Source organism: Elaeis guineensis, chromosome 8 (assembly GCF_000442705.2).
Source record: "Elaeis guineensis isolate ETL-2024a chromosome 8, EG11, whole genome shotgun sequence".
Classification (NCBI taxonomy): Eukaryota; Viridiplantae; Streptophyta; class Magnoliopsida; order Arecales; family Arecaceae; genus Elaeis; species Elaeis guineensis.
This window is the reverse complement of record NC_026000.2, coordinates 8,600,058-8,622,471: the sequence shown is the minus strand read 5'-3', so window position 1 is coordinate 8,622,471 and position 22,414 is coordinate 8,600,058. Positions and strand designations below refer to the sequence as shown.

Here is a 22,414-nt window from a genome sequence, read left to right as displayed (position 1 = left end):
GCCAAGTCTGCTAAAGAAAGGAGAAAAGCTCGCAATTTGATTTGTTCTTTCAAAATTCTCTGCGGTTTCATACTTGAACATACCATATGGAACTCCTTCAAGTGCTTGTGCGGATCTTCCCCTGTAAGACCATAAAAGATGGGTAATAAATGTATTAATCTCGATTTTAGTTCAAAAGCAGCATCTAACGTAGGGTACTCAATACACAAAGGCTGTTGATTTAAATCAAGAGTAGCCAACTTCTTTAAAGTTCTGTTATTTACAGCCATGACTTTCTCTACTTCTGAACCACTAGAGGAACCATCAGAAACTGATTCAAAAGCTATATTGATGTTTAGTGAAGAAACAATCGCTCTCCTAGGTGTTGAAGCTTGTTCTGTCAAAATTTGCCTAGCTTCTCTCCTTAATCTATGAAAGGTTCTTCAATTTTTGGATCAAATTTTAATTCACCAGAATGAGAGGTTCCAGTCATAAAGCATAAACACTCAAAAAATTTGCCACCGAAGTGCTTAATTGAGACCTGCAAACCACAAATCTTCACAAACACAGTTAAGGCAGCACTATTTATTAATAGGAATCACCAAATTAAACTACAGAATCAACAAGAATACACAAATTGATCAAAAATTAGTCTCCGACAATGACATCAAAATTTTGATACTTGCCGAATTCACCAAAATTAATTACTGTTCTCACTAGTTCTTATAATATTTCTTATAGTGTTAGTAAGTCTAGGTGGAACCCTAGAGACTAAACGTGATGATCAGATTTAATAAATAAAAAAAAGTTGAAGCAAATGTGAAATCAAAGAAATAATTAAAATAAAATGAAATTAAAAAAAAAAGACTTCAATTTAAAATAGATTCGATTCAAGGGAGTTCGTGCTAGGTTGCAGATTAATCATTGCCATATGAATATATTATTCTCTCTTCGAATACTTAGCCAAGAATTTACCCAGGAGCTAGATAAATCTTATCTTCCCTACATTCATTAATTCAAGCCCAATACCCAAATTAAATTCTTATCAATAAATCAATTGGTATTAAGCAATCCTCATGAATTCATTGATAGCATTATATACTAAGACGAAGCTAAGGATAAACAACAATTTAACAAGTGTAAATTATTTAATTCATTCTATGTTTTCCCTCAGACAAGCAATGAAAACTGGGATCATAATCATTTTGCCTAAGTACTATTTTAACCAAGTTGCATAACAATTACAGGTTAAGAACTTAGTTTAGTATTCAATCACGTAGATAATCAATTAATAGGCCTCTTAATCAATTAATCCATATAATAAATCAATAATAAAATAAAGAAATATAGATATTCAAATAGAGAGTAATATTAGAATTATAAACCTAGTCTTACAATCATGCTAACCAAGCTAGAAATCTCTTGAACCGAACAAAAGATTTAACCACTCATGGAAAATGAAAATAATAAGAGTTTTTTTTTCTTCCCACCTAGCAGTTAAGAACTCCCAAAAATAACGTCCCACCAAAATCCCCCGAGTTTGCTAATAAAATAATACTCCCCCCTGGCTGCCAATGAAAGCATCATTAATTTAAAGAAGATGGCCCAAACAGATTTCACAAATTGAGGAAAGTTACTAAGACAATCCCCTAAATTAAGAAAAGGTGCAAAAATAAATTTTTTAAATTAAGAAAGTGATGATTAATCACAACGCCCTTCTGAAATTGTCTACCTTTAATTCTGCCAATAGATTTTTTTTCTCCTACAGTCTTCCATACCAGTTTTGGACAGGATAGCGACGTTTTTGAGCTTTGGACTCTTCACAAGAATTGTAGCTCATGAAATTTATTTGAATTTAGACTTTTGGATAACCTCATTTGGACTTTCTAGGATGCTTAGGATGTCCACTACAACTTTCTGAAGATCATTTCTTCCAATTCAAATATTAAGCTCACCAAAAAAAAACTTGCAAGAAGCCCAAAAGCTTGAAATCACACAATGCTGAAAATTATGTCTTATACATAAACATAAGCATTAATCATCACAATAAGACTATCATGTCCCGAACCCAACATCTGGATCGAATACGTGCTGGTCGCACACTCCTTAGGACAAGCTCTAAAGAATATGAAAGCCCAAAATAATTCATTACCACCTCAATATCTATAATGTCTAATTTTAATAATAATTAGTAAAATTTGTATAATTACAAATTAAATTTTTTCAATCTTCTGATCAGGTATCAATGACACTCTATCTATGCATCTGTTCACTCGCCAATCCATACCATAGCAAATATAAGCATCCTGCAATTCTGAGAAGAAATAAAAAATGGAGGGGTGTGAGCTTTACAGCTCAATAAGAATCTCACATATCACACCATTATAATAATATAATCTGAAAATAGCAATAAACATAAAATCTCATATCAAATATCCAGAATAATATAAACATCCATATAAACATATGTCAATTATCTATCTTGTTAAAAGAGAAATGTTATCATATATCATCATTGAAAGCTTTTTATTCAGCAAGAATTTCGTGTCTTGTCATCTGTTTCACTTATCACATATCCAGTTTTCTTAATCCTTTCTTTCTGACTTTGGACTAATCAAAATCATGCCTCAATCTCTATCTGATCAAAATTTTCACTCATAGGTCTATCAAGGCTGTCTCAGGCATGAGCTTTTGGCTGACTGTCCCACATATGAAAGTCCGTAAGAATTGTCCCAGACATAAGCTCCTGACAGGCTATTCCAGGCATGAGCTCCTAACCGGTTGATCTACATATAAGCCCATAGGGACTGTTCCAGGCATAAGCTCATGGCAGGCTATCCCAAGTATAAGCTTCTGATGGACTGTTCCACAAGACGAGGCTAGTTCAAACCATATCTTTTTTTTCATAAAATTATAATACATTGACTTCATTAATCAATCTCAATTTGCAGCATGATCAAGACAAATATATTATACCCATATAATCATGCTATCAATCACTGATACATATATATTGACATAATATACTCATATTTAAAAATCATATAATCAAATAATGGTGTCTCAAACATAGTAAATTCATCAATCACAAATTTAACGATACAAAATCAACGATACAAAGCCAACAGTAAAATAGCATATATATATAATGATGATCGTGTACAGAAATTCTTATCTCTATCGGTGATTGATCCAAGCAACGAACTCTTTGATTTACGAATTTCGAAAATAAAATATTTTGCTCGATATCTTCTTGTACAATAATTACATCTCTACATGATCAGGGTTAAACATAAAATCATATATGGAGAAATTATGGATAAACGATCCTAATAATATAAATCTAGGACTTCTCTTAGGATCAATCAAGATCAAGATTACTTAAATACCTGGACCCTCCATTGATCCGTAAGACTCCTAAAGAGAGAAATTAATGAAGAAAGAGAAATTTTTTGAGAGAGAAAATAGAGAGAGAAGCTGGTAGAGGGAGAAAATAGAGAGAAAAACTCATTAGGTTTATAATCTGGATCGAATCTTTCTCGATGTCCTCTTATCCAAGAAATTGATATCCTATATATATTTAATCAATATTAATAAATCAAATAAATCAAATTAATTATCTAAAATCTTCTATTGGAGATTATCGTGATCCTCACCCTTGTCCTCAATATTTTTTCTTTCCAAAATTTTCTAAACCATCTAAAAATAAATTGATTAATTAATTATTTAATTTATTAATTATCTAATTTATTAATTATTTAATTTATAAATTATTTGAGAAGAGAGAGAAGAAGCCTCTTCTTCTCTTCTCCTCGTCCAAAACAGGGGACCTGATCCCTCTCAACTCCTCTCCCCCCACATGCAGCAAAAGAAGGCCGACCCGAAGACCTCGGGCGGTTCCCGATGATGGCAAAGACACAGCCCCGGCGACAGCCCCAATAGCAGCTGTTGCCGACAACACGCGGGGAAAAAAAAAAGCAAGACGGAGATGACCTTGTTTAAACCCAAACTGACAGCTTGCCGGCTTTCCTTACACGCCGGCAATGGGGAAAAAATTCAAAAAAAAAAAAAAAAGGAGCTTACCTTGCTCCGATGACCGAGAACAACTTCGACGACTCTTTCTTTCCATCCAAGAACTCATGGAGAACCCTTGAGAAATCTCTCAAAACTCTTAATAATCTTTCAAAATCTCGTGATAAAGACCTAAAGGGAGGAGAAGGAGGTTTTATAGAGGGCTTGCTTAGACCTAATCGGACTCTCCTCTATTCGATCTTGACGAAATCAAGAGCGAAGAAGACTCCGATTAAGAGTCTTCTTCCTCCTCTCTACCACGCACTGCACAGAATTTTTTTAGGGATTTGGGCTTCTAAAGTTTGGGCCTAGTCCAAGGAGCTCTTTTCCCAAATAATGCAAAAAAAAACTTTTTTACCAAAATATACTAAAACGAAACTTATTTACCAAACTAATGCAAAAGGGGAAAACGCCATTTTGAATGGCGTTTTTTTCCCTTCCACGTCAGCCCCCATTTCCACGGTGGCATCGTCCCAAAAAAAAAAAAAAAAAAAAACATGAATAAACGCCATTCCGAATGGCGTCTTTAAAAACGCCATTTTGAATGGCATTTTTAAAAACGCCATTCAAAATGGCGTTTCTCAATTTTCCCACCCAAAAAAAAAGGAAAAAATCGTGGGAAAATGAAAAATTTTGTTTTTTAAAATTTGAAATTAGTTAATAAATTAAAATTTAAATTTGGATTGAAATTTAAAATATAAAGATTTTAATTTGTAATTCATTAAAAAAATTAATTTAGATTTTTTATTTCAAAATTTTTTTAAAAGATGTCAAAAAAAATCTTAAGAAAAAAAAAGAAATTATCATAGGAAATAAAAAAAGGAGAAAGAATTATGAAAGAAATAAAAAATTAAAATTTAATTGAAAAACATCATTCGAAATATTTGTCTTAAAATTTTTTTTAAAAAAATTTGAAGTAATCAAAGAAAAAGAATTTTAATTGAAAATTAAAAAGAAATAAAATTTTAAAGATTAATTGAAATAAAAATATTATTTCAAATTACTTTCGAAAATTAAAAATAATTTATTTTAAAAAAATTAAAAAAATTTTTAAAAAAAGGGTTAAAAAATTTTATAAAAACATAAAGAATTAAAAAAAATAGAAATTATAATTGTAATTGAAGAACAAAGTTTATAATTTTTAAATTTAAGAAATAAAAATTATAATTATAAATGAAAATAAAAATTATATTTTAAATAACTAAATTAATTTAAATATAAAATGCCATTTTGAATGGAAAATTGGAAAATTTAGTTTTTTAAAATTTGAAATTAGTAAATAAATTAAAATTTTAATTTTGATTGAAATTTAAAATATAAAGATTTTAAAAAATATATCATAAAAGAATAAAATTAAATTAAATTAATTATAATTTTTTTGTTAGGGTATTTTATCAATGTGACTTAAAAAAATTAAATTTGAATTAAATTTTGATAAAAAAAGAAATACATTAAAAAGTTAAAGAAATGAGGAAAAGTTAGAAAGTGAAAATTTTTAAGAAGTCACCAAAAATAAGAATTATAAATTAAAATGTTTAAAAAAAATTATAAAGTTTAATTGAAATAAAAAAAAAATTTAAATATATTTTGTAAAATTAAAATTAAATTAATTGAAATATTTTTCAAATAAAATTTAAAAATAGCCTAAAAAAATTTCATAAAAAGATAAAGAATTGAAAAAAAAATAGAAATTGTAATTGTAATTGAAGAACAAAGTTTATAATTTTTAATTTTAAGAAATAAGAATTAAAATTGTAATTGAAATTAAAAATAATATTTTAAATAATTAAATTAAATTAAACATTATTATTTAAAAAAATAATTTAAATGAAGAAAAAAAAATGGGAGGAAAATTAAAATTTTAATTTGAATTAAATTTTGATAAAAAAATACAGTGTAAAGTTAAAAAATGAGAAAAAATATGGAAAACAAAATTATAAACTGAACTTTAGAAAAAATAATATTTTTTTAATTAAAAGAAAAGAATACGTAATAGAATGCTAAAGAATAAAATTAAATTAAATTAAATATGATTTTATTTTTAGGGTATTTTATAAATGTGACTTAAAAAAATTAAATTTGAATTAAATTTTGATAAAAAAAAATACATTAATAAGTTAAGAAATGATGAAAAGTTAAAAAGTTAAGAAGTTAAAATTTGTAAAAAGTCAGAAAAAATAAGAATTATAAATGTAAAATTTTAAAAAAATAAAATTTTAAAGATTAAGTGAAATAGAAATATTTTTTAAAATTAATTTCTCAAATTAAAATTAATTTAATTAAAAAAATTTCTAAATAAAATATAAAAATCGTCTAAAAAAATTTCATAAAAAGATAAAGAATTGAAAAAAAATAGAAATTCTAATTGTAATTGAAGAACAAAGTTTGTAATTTTTAATTTTAAGAAATAAGAATTAAAATTATAATTGAAATTAAAAATAATATTTTAAATAACTAAATTAATTTAAACATTAATATTTAAAAAATATTTTAAATAAAGAAAAAAAATACGTAATAGAATGTCAAAAAAATAAAAGTGGAAGAAAAATAAAAATAAAAATAAAAATTATAAAAGTTATAAAAAAAATATTTCATAAAAGAATAAAATGTAATAATTAAATTAATTACAATTTATTTTTTCGGGTATTTTATAAATGTGACTTAAAAAATTTTAATTTGAATTAAATTTTGATCAAAAAATAAATACATTAAAAAGTTAAAAAATGAAGAAAAAAAATCATAATTTTATCAGATATGATTCTGAAGTCTCAAAAGCAAGAACAAAAGATGTGTAATCTATTAGAGGCAATTTCAATATTTTTGGAAGCGTATTTTCTAAGAAAAATAGATTTATATTTTTCTGTCGACCCCATGAATCGACTCATGGCTAAAAAAGTTTAACGGCACGCAAAATTTTTGGCTGCCACACTCTGTGAGTCGACCCGTTGACTTTCTTTTTGGTAATTTTTATTTTTAAAATTTTTTAAAAAGAGGGAGAGAGAGGAAGAGAGAGAGAGGAGGCAGCTCACCGCGGTGCCGTAGGAGAGACGCCGGAGAAGGGAGAAGAGGGAGAAAGGAGAAGAGGGAGAAGGAGAGAAGAAGGGAGGAAAGGAGAAAACGCCGTTCCCTTCGATGTTTTTTTATTCTTTTTCTTTTCTTAAATTTTTTTTAAATTTTTTTCATAATTTGTTTAATTATTTTTTTTTAATTTATTAAATTTTTTAATGAGGATAGTAATTTGAATGATAATTCTTAATTTAAATTAAAGTTAATTTTTTATTTTAAATTATAATTTCTATTTTATTACCATTTTTTCTCTTTTATTTACTATTTTTATGATATATTTATGTTGCTCTTAGATTGATTTTGATGATTACAAAGCAGATTGAAGGGATACAAATATTTTTTATTTGAAAAAGTCTTTATGCTCTTCAGGGATAAAAACGTAATTTTACCAAAATCCTGATTTGATAGTATCATTTAGTAGAACAAATGATTTATGATCTATTGGTGAAAATTTCATTATTTTTGGACTTATATTTTTGAAGTTATGAATGTTTTAAGTGCATGAGTCGACTCATGAGTCAACTCATGGCACAATGAGCTGCTTGGCACGCTGAAATTCCTATTGGCACGCTGGTTTTCTGGCTTGGCACGACCTGTGAGTCGACTCATGAGTTTAATTTTTTAATGAGGATAGTAATTTGAATGATAATTTTTAATTTAAATTAAAGATAATTTTTTATTTTAAATTATAATTTCTATTTTATTACCATTTTTTATCTTTTATTTACTTTTTTTATGATATATTTTTTAATTTAATTTGTAATTTTTATAATTTAAAAATATAATATTAGTTTTCTTTCATTTTTATGATATATTATGTATTCTTTTCCTTTACTTAAATTTGTAAAGGAAGAAGGAGAAGATCGAGAAGGGAGAAGGAGAAGGGAGAAGGAGGGGAAAAAGGGGTTTGGGGAGGGGAGAGAATGGCGTTTTCTCTTTTTTTTTATTTTTTATTTTTTTTAATATATTTACTTATCTATTTGTAATTTTTTAATAAATAAATTTAATTAAATAATAAAAAAATAATTTAAATGATATTTTCTAATTTAAATTAAAATTAAATTTTTTTTAAAATTTATAATTATAATTTTTATTTTATTATTATTTTAATATTTTTTTATGATATTTTGTTTAAAATTTATTTTAAAAATTTTATCATTTGAAATTATAACACAAATAACATGAAGTAATTTTCATAATCTTACCAAAAGACGTACAGTAGAACTCTCGCCCTCGTATCCAGAAACTGCATACTGAGACTGTCTAATGACTCGCACCGTAATGCTAAAAAATCAAGTCATGTAGTCATCAGTATATGAACGGCCTCTCAAAATAGGATCACCATGAACAATGTGATCTCGACGTGCATCCCAAATATCGATGTACTGTGCATGTCTGATACGCCAGTCGATACGAACTCTCCCTCGTCGACCAATACGATGAAGTCCCTGACTGGTATCAAACTGCTCTGGACCCACAACCAATCGAGACGGGGCCCACCGTCGGGAGAGACGGGGGCTGAGGACCGCCGTCGGGACGCAGGGGCCCGCCGTGGCCATCGGAATGCAGGGCTCGGCCCCGAGAAGTACGACCCGCCGGCATAACATTTTCTCTCCTAATGTTCTGAAACACGTTCGAGTATGTGTATCCATATGCACAAATCATAATATCCAATAATTTAAAATTAAATAATATAAAATAAAATCAATATTTAATATTATTCAATAGAATCAAAATGTTAAATATATCAAAAAAAAATAGTACAACAAAAATGTAAAAATACTAAATACAAATACAACAAAGACTAAGTCCCACAAGGACGTCGCGGCGCCCGTGGTCGCTTGGACCTTCTCAGGAAGGTCCTCGCCAGCTGCTCCTGCTGTGATGGCTCCTCTCCTATATCAGTGGAGGAGATCTACTGATCATGCTGCTCAGGAATAACTGATGCTGTCGGATCATCTACGGACTGAGAGACCCGTTCAACTCTCTCATCTGGATACACGGATGGACCTGAAAAAAAAGTATCATACTCATGTGGCCAACTGGTACCCGGTGATGGCATCTGGGGGATGTAGGACGAAGAAGACGCTGCCATCTGTGGATGAAAAGGCGGTGGCATCTGTGCAGCATCGAATGATGACATATGCGGAATATGCGGTGATGGCATATGTGAAGCATATGGTGACGGCGTATAACTCATATCTGGCGCCCGAACTGCTCCATACCAAGGCGCACAGGTATGTGGATCAACACCAATCGCCTCCAATGCTCCGGAACCTGTTCTCTCCATCTCCCGCAGTATCTGAATCCGCTCGTCCTCATCAGTCGTAGATAAAGCACGACGAGTGTCCAACACAAGATCCGACACAGAATCAGTCTATAAAATAAAAATAGAACTGTTAGTATAAAACAATCAGTATAGTGTACAATATAAAACAAAAATATAACACAAATAACATGAAGTAATTTTCGTAATCTTACCAAAAGACGTACAGTAGAACTCTCGCCCTCGTATCCAGAAACTGCATACTGAGACTGTCCAATGACTCGCACCGTAATGCTAAAAAACCAAGCCATGTAGTCATCAGTATATGAACGGCCTCTCAAAATAGGATCACCATGAACAATGTGATCTCGACGTGCATCCCAAATATCGATGTACTGTGCATGTCTGATACGCCAGTCGATACGAGCTCTCCCTCGTCGATCAATACGATGAAGTCCCTGGCTGGTATCAAACTGCTCTGGAATGCCCTGAGTCTGATCAAACTGCCGCAGGACACGATCGGGAAGATGCCACTCTACCACATCAAAACAAATAAGTGGCACCCTAGCAGTCCATATGTCGTGTCCAACTGTACACATCTGCGGCAGTATAGCCAATATCCCATCTGTATATGGCTTCCACAAAAACTGATATAATATAGTTAAAATAAAAAAAATTAATATAAAATTATAATAGATTATGAATACTGTAAATTGATATTTATAAAAAATTCAAAATTTATCCGTCTAGATGTATCAACTAATGTATCCAACTGGCATCTATAAACCCGTGCCACTCTTGTCGATACGTGATGAACGTTGAATGCAACGTTCCATCTGTTTCACAATGTACTAATATTAAATAAATTTAAAATAATAAAATTTAAATAAAAAAAAAATATTTCGATACCTGTATCCTAATGGTCCGTCTAGTCTGAATGGAACATCAGGATCCTGCTGCTCTGATGGCATCTCGAGCAACTGTCGTCGTAATGGACTGATAGTCGGCATACGCTCCCATACCCAAATCTGCAAAATTTAAAAATTAAATAAATAATATATCGAATGTAAAATATAATTAAATATTAAAAATTAAAAATTTTAATTCACGTACCTGTAATAATACAAGATAACCGCCAATCTCGCTCTGATCAGCATAGGAACCCCGACACATAGCTCGGTATAGACAAGCTAGTACTGCACTGCCCCAACTGAGTCGACGAGCGAAATCTAAATCCTCTAATAATGGCAAAAACATCAACTTCATCTTATTCGATGAAGTATCAGGTAACAAGACACCACCTAACAATCGCAGCACCTGACCCCTAACATACTGCTGCACCATCTCCTCTGGTGCATCATCCGCAATATGAAAATGACGATAACGATCATCCAAACACTCAATCCTGAGTCGTGAATGATCAAAAAAATGTGCGTCGGGCTCAAACCCTAACAACCGCAAGCACAAAGCCTGCCAGTCCGGAATGGTAAGTGTGGGATCAACTCCGGTAACTGGATCTCCATCAACTGGTAGTCCAGTAAGGATGCTGACATCCTGTAAACTGATGGTCGCCTCACCAAATGGAAGATGAAATGTGTGTGTCTCTAGACGCCATCTCTCAAGCATAGCAGTAATAAGACCAACGTCCATCTGTATACGACCGATCCGATATACTCCATAAAATCTCAGATATCGTAAATAATCTAACACTCTATCTGGGATGTCCTCTGTCCTCCAGAAATCTGCATCGGATCGTCGTAGACGAAGATGTCTGGACTCCTGCAAGAAAATATACTAATTAGATAACGTACATGATTTTTAAAATAAAAATTTAAAAAGTAAATAAGATTGTAATGCTTACGCCGCCATCTAAAATAGTCTGTGATCGATGGTGCTCCTGCAATGTAAGAATGCTGCTGTCTCGGGGACCGGGATATCGTGGATCGTAAGCCATAATACGCTGTCTCAAGCAATATTATCACAGATGTATTAAAAAAAAAAAATAATATATTTTAATTTTTTTTTAAATATAATATTATCACACAATACAACTTAAACACAAAATTCAGTTCATCCCAACGTATTAAACACGAAAATTCAAATACAATCCCACAGTAATTCATAAAACAATGACAGCAACGCAATTGTCGAAGCTTTCAATTTCTTCCACTGCTTGAAGTATGTTGAAAATAAAAATAAATTAATGAGATAAAAAAAAACGAACGTCGGAACCCGTGGGCCCCACCGTCATCGCAACCCATCGCATCGAAGCCATCGCCACGCGGGGCCCACCGTCAAGGCATGCAGCCCCACCAACCGTCTGGGCCCACCGCCGAGACGTGGGGCCCACCGCCGGGAGATGCGAGGGGCTGAGGACCGCCGTCGGGCCGCGGGGCCCGCCCTGGCCACCGGGGTGCGGGCCCACCACCAGCCGGGGCTGGGGCCGGGCCCACCATCGGGATGCGGGGCTCGCCGCCGGGAAGAATGGCCCGCCGCCGACCGTCTGTGGCTGGCGGCCAAGGAGAAGGGAGAGAGAGAGGAAGAGAGAGAGGAGGGGGCCTCGGCCCGCCGCCGGCCGACTGTGGGCGGCGGCCAAGGAGAAGGGAGAGAGAGAGGAAGAGAGAGAGAGAAGGGGGCCGGGGGCCACCGCCGGGACGCGGGACCCGTCGCCAGGATGTGGGACCCGCCGCCGGGACGAACGGCCCGCCGCCGGCCGTCTGTGGCCGGCGGCCAAGGAGAAGGGAGAGAGAGAGAGGAGGGGGCCGGAGGCCACCGCCGGGACGCGGGACCCGCCCCCGGGACGCGGGGCCCGCCGCCGGGACGCGGGGCCCGCCGCCGGCCGTCTGTGGCCGGCGGCCAAGGAGAAGGGAGAGAGAGAGAGAGGAAGAGAGAGAGAGAAAGGAGGGGGTCGGGGGCCACCGCCGGGATGCGGGACCCGCCGCCGGGACGCGGGGCCCGCCGCCGGGAGTCTGTGGCCGGCGGCCAAGAAGAAGGGAGAGAGAGAGAGGAAGAGAGAGAGAGGAAGAGAGAGGAGGGGGCCGGGGACCACCGCCGGGATGCGGGACCCGCCGCCGGGGCGCGCGGCCCGCCGCCGGCGGTCTGTGGCCGGCGGCCACGGAGAAGGGAGAGAGAGAGGAAGAGAGAGAGAGAGAGGAAGAGAGAGAGGAGGGAGCCGGGGGCCACCGCCGGGACGCGCGGCCCAGACGGCCGGCGGCCAAGGAGAAGAGAGGGAGAGAGGAAGAGAGAGAGAGGAGGGGGCCGGGGGCCACCGCCGAGACGCGCGGCCCGCCGCCGGGACGCGCGGCCCGCCGCCGGGACGCACGGCCCGCCGCCGGCCGACTGTGGGCGGCGGCCAAGGAGAAGGGAGAGAGAGAGGAAGAGAGAGAGAGAGAGAAGGGGGCCGGGGGCCACCGCCGGGACGCGGGACCCGCCGCCGGGATGCGGGACCCGCCGCCGGGACGCGCGGCCCGCCGTCGGGACGCGCGGCCCGCCGCCGGCCGTCTGTGGCCGGCGGGCAAGGAGAAGGGAGAGAGAGAGAGGAAGAGAGAGAGGAGGGGGCCGGGGGCCACCGTCGGGACGCGGGACCCGCCCCCGGGACGCGGGACCCGCCGCCGGGACGCGCGGCCCGCCGCCGGCCGTCTGTGGCCGGCGGCCAAGGAGAAGGGAGAGAGAGAGAGGAAGAGAGCGAGAGAGAAAGGAGGGGGCCGGGGGCCACCGCCGGGACGCGGGACCCGCCGCCGGGGCGCGGGACCCGCCGTCGGGACGCGCGGCCCGCCGCCGGCAGTCTGTGGCCGACGGCCAAGAAGAAGGGAGAGAGAGAGAGGAAGAGAGAGAGAGAGGAAGAGAGAGGAGGGGGCCGGGGACCACCGCCGGGACGCGGGACCCGCCCCCGGGGCGCGCGGCCCGCCGCCGGCGGTTTGTGGCCGGCGGCCACGGAGAAGGGAGAGAGAGAGGAAGAGAGAGAGAGAGAGGAAGAGAGAGAGGAGGGGGTCGGGGGCCACCGCCGGGACGCGGGTCCCGCCGCCGGGACGCGGGTCCCGCCGCCGGGACGCGCGTCCCGCCGCCGGGACGCGCGGCCCGCCGCCGGCATGAGAAAAAGAGAGAGAGGGGAAGAGGGAGAGAGAAAGAGGAAGATGGAGAGAGAGGCGGGAAGAACTCACCGCCGCCGAGACCTCGCCGCCGTGCCGCCGTGCCGCCGGAGAGACGCCGGAGAAGATCAAGAAGGGAGAAGGGAGAAGGGAGAAGGGAGAAGAGGAGAAGGAGAAGGGAGAAGGAAGAAGGAGAGGGGAAAAGGGATCTGGGAGGGGAAAACGCCATTCTCTATGGCGTTTTCCCCCCTTTTTTTTTTATTTCTTTTAATTAAAAAAATATTTTTTTATGAATATCTTATTCCATATTTTTTTCTCAATTTTTAACTTTACACTGTATTTTTTTTATCAAATTTTAATTCAAATTAAAATTTAAATTTTCCACCCATTTTTTTTCCTTCATTTAAATTATTTTTTTAAATAATAATATTTAATTTAATTTATTAATTAAAATATTATTTTTAATTTCAATTACAATTTTAATTCTTATTTCTTATTTTTTTAAGTCACATTGATAAAATACCCTAACAAAGAAATTGTAATTAATTTAATTTTATTTTATTCTTTTATGATATATTTTTTCTAATCTAATTTATAATTTCTATATTTTTAAATTTTAATTTTAATTTTTTTTTATTTTTATATTTTTTATATTCTACTAGTATTTTTTTTTCTTTTATTTAAAATTTTTTTAAAAATTTATATTTAAATTAATTTTGTTATTTAAAATATAATTTTTAATTTCATTTACAATTATAATTCTTATTTCTTAAAATTAAAAATTATAAACTTTGTTCTTCAATTACAATTATAATTTCTATTTTTTTTCAATTCTTTATATTTTTATAAAATTATTTAACCCTATTTTTAAAAAATTTTTGAATCTTTTTAATAAATTTACTTTTTAATTTCAGAAAGTAATTTCAAATAATATATTTATTCCAATTAATATTTAAAATTTTATTTCTTTTAAATTTTGAATTATAATGCTTGTTCTTTGATTATTTAAAAATTTCTATTTTTTTCAATTCTTTATCTTTTTATGAAATTTTTTTAGGTCATTATTAAATTTTATAAATAAATTTTTTTTAATTAAATCAATTTTATTCTTATAAAATATATTTAAAAAATATTTTTATTTCAATTAAACATTAAATTTTTTTTTTGGTTTTAAATTTATAATTGTTATTTTTGGTGACTTTTTAAAAATTTTCACTTTTCAACTTTTTAACTTCTCATAATTTTTTTACTTTTTAATGTATTTTTTTATCAAAATTTATTTCAAATTTACTTTTTTTAAGTCACATTTATAAAATACCCTAACAAAAAAATTGTAATTAATTCAATTTTATTTTATTATTTTATGATATATTTTTTCTAATCTACTTTATAATTTATATATTTTTAAATTTTAATTTTAATTTTTTTCCATTTTTATCTTTTTTATATTCTATTAGTATTTTTTTCTTTTATTTAAAAAATACTTTAAAAATTTATATTTAAATTTATTTAGTTATTTAAAATAAAATTTTTAATTTCATTTACAATTATAATTCTTATTCCTTAAAATTAAAAATTATAAACTTTGTTCTTCAATTTCAATTATAATTTCTATTTTTTTCAATTCTTTATGTTTTTATAAAATTTTTTAACCCTCTTTTTAAAAATTTTTTGAATCTTTTTAAAAAAATTTATTTTAATTTCTGAAAGTAATTTGAAATAATATTTTTATTTCTTTCATATTTCTTTTTCTCCTTTTTTTTATTTTCTATGATAATTTTTTTTTATTTCTTAAGATTTTTTTTTACATCTTTTAAAAAAAATTTGAAATAAAAAATCTAAATTAATTTTTCTAATGAATTACAAATTCAAATCTTTATATTTTAAATTTCATTCAAAATTAAAATTTTAATTTATTTACTAATTTCAAATTTTAAAAAACAAAATTTTCTAATTTTCCATTCAAAATGGCGTTTTATATTTAAATTAATTTAGTTATTTAAAATATAATTTTTGATTTCATTTATAATTATAATTCTTATTTCTTAAAATTAAAAATATAAACTTTGTTCTTCAATTATAATTATAATTTCTATTTTTTTCAATTCTTTATGTTTTTATAAAATTTTTTAACCCTATTTTTACAAATTTTTTTAATTTTTTTTAAAAAAATTATTACTAATTTCGAAAAGTAATTTGAAATAATATTTTTATTTCAATTAATCTTTAAAATTTAATTTTTTTTTAATTTTCAATTAAAATTCTTTTTCTTTGATTATTTCAATTTTTTTTAAAAAAATTTTTTAAGACAAATATTTTGAATGATGTTTTTCAATTAAATTTAAAATTTTTATTTCTTTCATATTTCTTTCTCTTTTTTTTATTTTCTATGATAATTTTTTTTTCTTATAATTTTTTAAATTAATTATAAATTAAAATCTTTATATTTTAAATTTCAATCCAAATTAATTTTTTAATTTATTTACTAATTCCAAAGTTTAAAAAACAAAATTTTCCATTTTCCCACGATTTTTTCCGGTGGGAAAATTGAAAAACGCCATTTTGAATGGCGTTTTTAAAAACGCCATTCAAAATGGCGTTTTTAAAGACGCCATTCCAAATGGCGTTTCTTGATGTTTTTTTTTTTTCGCACGGTGCCAGCGTGGAAATAGGGGCTGACGTGGAAGGGGAAAAAACGCCATTCAAAATGGCGTTTTTCCCATTTGCATTAGTTTGGTAAATAAGTTTCGTTTTGATATATTTTGGTAAAAAAAAATTTTTTCGTATTATTTGGGAAAAGAACTCTAGTCCAAGGGCTCAAAAGGCTGGGTTATTACAAAAATATTAAACATGCAAAATAGATTAAATATAGGAAGAAATAAAATATAGAATTATGCCTTCATTAAGTTACATGACTTGAGCCTACACAATTGTTGGTTTTGTCTAACTGTCCTAAAATCACCCAATTGAGAATTGCACATAATTGACTCATTTTTATTTTCCTTTTAATAAAATATACATTTTAGAAAAAGTATATAATGTGACAATTTAAGAACCCTTGATTTCTAAATGGATATGATCTAGTTCATAAATTATATTGTATGCTCAACAAATATGTCCCGCACTAAACACGTTCAGATGCATCATGAAAATCAGAATACATGGTGGATATCTCATACTTCTTTGAACATGATCAGAGCATATCTAATGGAGGTTACGAGAAAAAATCAAAGAATTCTACAATAGCTTCTAGTCTTACATTGACTTATATCTATCCGCACAAAGTTACAAATAGCTGTTTTCATTCAGTTAATAATTATGTGCAAGAACGATATATATAATTATGAGCAGGGATGATATAAGTGTGAGCAAGAATCAGCATAAATGAGCACAATTAGTGTAAATAGTGCAACTCTTGTATAAATAAACGCAGGACTAAAAATTAAATGTTAATAAAAAAATCAGGTGTAGAATGATAATTTAAGAAATGCTATATTTTGTAGTATGGATATACTATACATAATGCATATAAATATTTCTAAAAAAATTAATATATAAAATTTTTATTAAAAAAAGTTAGAAGAATAGAGCTAAGATCTCATGTGTGATTGGTCCAAGGCATCGTGTGGGTTAAATCTCCCATCTAGCGAGCAATAACAAAGAGGAGGGGCGGAAGGGTTCAAAATTATATAGGATGGATGTTGATGAAAGTAACATCTTGATAATTGAGTGTATATTAATTAGTATTAAAATCAGATCGAATACATATCATATCAGTATATTCAGATCCATATTTATTTTATCTAACGAATATAAATACAGATATAAATATTATTCGAATGTAAAAATTTATATTTATATTTGTCTTATATGAATACTGATACAATTTGAATACTAAAAATATAGATACAACTACGACTATAAGTTGCATAATTAAAATTTATAATTATAAAATTAAAGATATTACTAAATAGATGATAAATTAAGTTAATAATATATTTATAGTTATATAATTTTTTAAAAATTAATAAATATTATATAAAATTAATAAATATTATATAAAATTATATAAAGTTATGATAGATTTGGATGTTTAGATACGGATCGGATAGTTGTCTAGTCATATTCATATCTATTTTTTTTTACGGATATAGATGTACATATAAATATTAATTAGATCTTCAAATTTTTATTCATATCTTTATAATTCAGATATGAAAATAGATTCGGATGAATATTATTTATATTATTTTTATTTAATTATTTAAAAAATTATTTTTATAATTTCTTCAAAAAAAACATAAATTATCTTAACAGAAACCTCGCACCCATAGCCACGGAACACGCCTTCTTACACCGTTCGACGGAACATTATGTAAGCGCAAACAATGGACGGACCAGATTCTTTTGGGAGCTTTGTCAAAGCACCAACCGTTGGATTCTCGACCCATTTCTCTCATCCATACCCTAACTTCGAGAACAAAACCCTCAAAAACCTAGAACCGAGCCGCGTGCTCCCCGCCTCCTCGCTCAGCGATTCGTAGATCCAAGTGCTCCAAGGGTAAGCGCCTGGAGGAGAACAAATCCGTTTCCATTCTAGGGTTTTCGTACGTGTTCGCTTTCCGATCTCCCCAGGCGATCGTTTCAATAGATCCGAATCTAAGTTTTTGGGAGCGACAGCGAGCAGCGATTTCGTCGTTTTTTTCGTATCTAAGTTTTTGATTGCAGTCTAGAGATTCGCTGATTTGGGTTCTTGTGATCTGGCTTGGCAGAGAGAGGGGGAGAGTGAGAGATGGCGACGGAGGAAGCGAAGGCGGTGATCCCGGAATCGGTGCTGAAGAAGAGGAAGAGGGAGGAGGAATGGGCGCTGGCGAAGAAGAAGGCGCTCGAGGCCAAGAAGAAGAAGGACCGTGAGAACCGGAAGCTCATCTTTAGCAGAGCCCAGCAATATGCCAAAGAGTACGAGACCCAGGTATTATTTGAAATCACTGAATCAGTACCTCCAGCCATCGTTTTTACCGATTTTTCTTAAAAGAATTTGATTTTTTTATAATATGGGAACTGGTTCTGGTTTGGCAGGAGAAGGAGCTGATCCGTTTGAAGAGAGACGCGAGGATGAAGGGAGGATTTTATGTTTGCCCCGAAGCCAAGCTGCTCTTTATCATTCGAATCCGAGGGTAAGCTCTTTTCTTCTTTTTTAATCCTCTATCAATATATTCCACTTTATGTAAAAGTTATTCCCGGTATTGGACTATAGATATATTTACTTTGTTTCTTAGTACCCATTCAAGGGATTTTTTTTGTTTTTCCTAAGTGTATGCATTATATTTTCGATCATTTAATTGTTATTTTGTTGTGCACCAGATTTATTAACTAATCAGGGTTCGGTTTTTTTTGTTTTTTTTTTTGGTTTTTTGTTTTTTCCGTTTATAGTATCAACGCCATGCACCCAAAAACCCGAAAGATTTTGCAGCTCCTTCGTCTCAGACAGGTAATGGCATTTGATCATTGGAAGATGATCATTTGATTTAGTTTATGTTTTAAAATATTCCACTGACCTCAGTCATGCTAATTTGCTGCAGATATTTAATGGAGTGTTCCTGAAAGTTAACAAGGCCACCATCAACATGTTGCGTAGGGTCGAGCCTTATGTGACATATGGGTATCAAATCCTTGCTTTTTTTTCTTTTGGTCCAACTTTGAGTTATTGTTGTTAATCTTGTGGATAATGTATTCAGTTACTGGGAATTGATCTTTCAGGTATCCTAACTTGAAGAGTGTCAGGGAGTTGATTTACAAGAGAGGATATGGGAAGTTGAACAAGCAGAGGACTCCTCTCTCGGACAATTCAATTATTGAACAGGTTTGTTAGGATACTTGTGGCATTATTTTTGTTAGTGGTTTTATTTATATGATGTTGTTGTTTAATTGTCAGGCCTTAGGGAAGTATGGCATTATCTGCATCGAAGACCTCATTCATGAGATCATGACTGTCGGGCCACACTTCAAGGAGGCAAACAACTTCCTGTGGCCATTCAAGCTTAAGGCACCATTGGGTGGCCTGAAGAAGAAGAGGAAACACTATGTTGAGGGAGGGGATGCTGGAAACCGTGAGAATTACATCAATGAGCTCATCAGAAGAATGAACTAGATATTTGAGGTTGTTTTAAATGTCTTTACTTATGGGACGAAGAAATCATTGGATCTTAGATCCAGCTTTTATTAGGAATTGGACAACTAGGAACTGGATAAACATGAAAGCTTTGCAATTTTGGTGTTTTGAATCTAGTGTTGGACATGCTTTAATTACTGATGCTTTCCTTATTCTTGTTATTCATGAGATATTTTCCTGTGACATCAGAAGTTATGCTTGTTATGAATTTAGTTTGTTGGAGTTTGGATGGTCATGTTTACGGCGTAGATATAGTTTTTATACATCTTATGTCCTGTTAAGGTATTGCTTTGTGATTGAAGATTATGTTTATGTTATTTTGTTTCACATATTATCTCCCATCAAATTCTTCTATATGTATATAATATTTGGAGTTTATCTCCATTTCTAGGTTCTTTGGCATCCATGCGACTGAGAAATTATTGTGGTCTACTTTTGGATTTATTTCATGCTGTATAGTTATTGGTAGCATGTTTACGATACCTCACAATAGGATAGCCTACCTGTTGTTGATGCTATATTCTGAAAGACAAGATAATTCATTGTCCTGACTGCAGAATTAGAGTTATGAAAGAATGCCGGTGTCAAAGCAAAGCATATGTAGTGCAACTTTAGCAGGACAAGGTCCTGGATAAAAACTGATGGTGTAGATTTGTTTTGATGCAGTAATTTTCACTATCTTGTATTTGTTACAAAAAAAGGAGTAGAAAGATAATTTAAAGTTCCTTGATAAGAATTAGAGTGTGACCAGGTGAAGTAGACAGTTGCTTTTGGGTTTGTGTAATTGATACGTGCCTTTGACATTCAATGAAAGTTCTACTACTACAGCAATTTGCTGGAATATTATGAGTTCATATTTCGTTCCAAAGATTTTGAGGATGCGTCCTATTGGTAATTATACCAAGGTGGATGTGGCAATAGTAGATAGACAGTGCCAGTAGTGGGTATTAACAGGTACATCATGCTGATCGATGATTGCATGATTGTGGAGCAGTTGAGGTGGTCTGGGCATGTAAAGACTGATGAGGTTATCTTGTATCATATCTGAACTCCACAAATACAATTGCTGGAGTCTGTTTACCGGTTGCTTGTACCTTGATAGATCCCACTTACGTTGTGTGCGATGTGGGTGTAAAGGTGAGCAGACACTTTGACACGATCCAGGTTTGTAATTCTGCGGCTAAAATGCTCAGTTGACTTGGTAGCGTTAATGTAAGATGTCTTATTCAAAGATTCATTCACAAGGCAAGGGACTTCGGAATTTTGATGGCTGTCCATGGCTTGGTTTCACGTTCTTTGATGGGTTGGGGTGATAACATCTATAGTATCTAGGCCTTGATACGTGTTCCGATTGTCATAAATTGTTTCTTTTCAATAAAAAATTGTCATATCTTTTCATTCATAATTTAAATCCATCAGAGTCAAAGTGTTTCAATGTCTATAGAGTTTTCTCGCATGATTTAAATCACATCCCGTTGGAACGGAGAAATGAAGATTTTGCATTAGCTGGTGATAAATGATGGTGGAATTTGGAGATAATTGCAGGATCGCCAAGCTTGACGAATCATGTAGCTTTCGTTAAAAATAACTGGAAATGTTTCTCCATTTCCTTGATCATAGCTATTCTCTGGAAATATTGAATACCCATTGTTGTAGAAAGAGAATGCGTCAATGTGAAGAAACGGATTGATGTAAAATTATTTTGATAAATGAGTGATGTAGCAGCATAATTGATATATATGCTGTACGTAGTTTTACTGTGATTCGGAAAGTGGACTCAAGATCATAAATCAGGTTTCTTTTTGAATAAATGGTAGGATAGACTATATTATCATCACTTCAAGATCTATTTGGGTGATTGAGCTAAAAGTTTTATTGAATTTATGAATTGGTCCAATATAATTAACAAAATTATAAGTTAGACTATATTTATTTTCATAAATATCCAAAAATGATTTTGGAGTGGATCAGCTTGAGATTTGAATCCAGTAGCAGGCATGATCAGTTAGATCGGCCGGACCGCCCGTGGCACCACGTTGTTACCGCTCCCTATACCGATGGGAGCAGTAATCAGTATAAAAAGACTGCTCAGTTTAGTGCCCTCTGAATCACAAAAATCATAGATAATCGAATAATTCTATATCAGTTAAAATATCCAAGAATGGCTAATAAAATAAATAACCGGGTTAAAAAATTGAGAATATATTCGAGAACATTTTAAATAATTTGGAGATTGTTGTTACTATAGTCTATACTGGCTCTCTGCACGAGGGGAAGAGCCCTAGTGAGTAAGTGACGAAATGTTTCTTTTTGCCATGGTTCTTGACAAGCACCAGGCAATACCAACAGCATAAGAGGACGAGAGCCAGATCAAAAGGTACAAAGGAAACATGTGCAGACGAAGACAGACTAGTTTATGCATAAGAGCATGGGAACATCAGCTTACCAAGGAGAAACATGCCAAGGAGGATGAAGCCCAGACCCATAGAATCTCTGGGCTCGCCTTCTCAAGCTCCCCGTCTTCATGGCTTCTCTGTTGATGGAAAAAAAAAAAAAACACACAAAAGAAAAAAATCCATCACTTCCGTCAAAAGCCTGACCTCTGCACTGCGGTTTAAGACAAAGTGCAAATGAGTCAATAAGGCCATATTAGGCTTTAAGCATGTAGCAACGAATGCACACAGGCTGCATTCAAGAGTCATAGGGCCATCTAATTGCAAGTGCCTTTTTCCGTTCTCTCTTTTTTCTTGTCTTTTAAAGATCACATTTCAC

The 22,414-nt window shown here is 34.0% G+C and overlaps 2 protein-coding genes and 1 long non-coding RNA gene across 4 annotated transcripts; 1 reads left to right on the top strand and 2 right to left on the bottom strand.

Moving 5' to 3' along the window:
• Window positions 1-9,031: 9,031 nt before the first annotated feature.
• On the bottom strand, window positions 9,032-10,008 carry LOC140851156 (uncharacterized). The gene is made up of 2 exons (XM_073242735.1): window positions 9,598-10,008; window positions 9,032-9,493 (listed from the first exon to the last, which is right to left on the bottom strand). The coding sequence occupies exons 1-2, from the start codon at window positions 9,979-9,981 to the stop codon at window positions 9,032-9,034; spliced, it is 846 nt and encodes a 281-aa protein (XP_073098836.1). The 5' UTR covers window positions 9,982-10,008.
• Window positions 10,009-10,124: 116 nt separating this feature from the next.
• LOC140851269 (uncharacterized) lies at window positions 10,125-10,849 on the bottom strand. The gene is made up of 3 exons (XR_012134018.1): window positions 10,496-10,849; window positions 10,292-10,410; window positions 10,125-10,218 (listed from the first exon to the last, which is right to left on the bottom strand). It is a non-coding gene; the product is annotated as an uncharacterized lncRNA (long non-coding RNA).
• A 7,026-nt stretch (window positions 10,850-17,875) lies between these two features.
• Window positions 17,876-19,825, top strand: LOC105050403 (large ribosomal subunit protein uL30y). Of its 2 annotated transcripts, none has more exons than XM_010930402.4 (7): window positions 17,876-18,031; window positions 18,243-18,442; window positions 18,550-18,647; window positions 18,904-18,961; window positions 19,053-19,132; window positions 19,231-19,333; window positions 19,406-19,825. In XM_010930402.4, the coding sequence occupies exons 2-7, from the start codon at window positions 18,263-18,265 to the stop codon at window positions 19,619-19,621; spliced, it is 735 nt and encodes a 244-aa protein (XP_010928704.1). In that variant the 5' UTR covers window positions 17,876-18,031; window positions 18,243-18,262; the 3' UTR covers window positions 19,622-19,825. The 2 variants fall into 2 exon arrangements, with proteins under 2 accessions (XP_010928704.1, XP_019707628.1); XM_019852069.3 differs by lacking the exon at window positions 17,876-18,031 and adding an exon at window positions 18,056-18,077.
• Window positions 19,826-22,414: the final 2,589 nt, after the last annotated feature.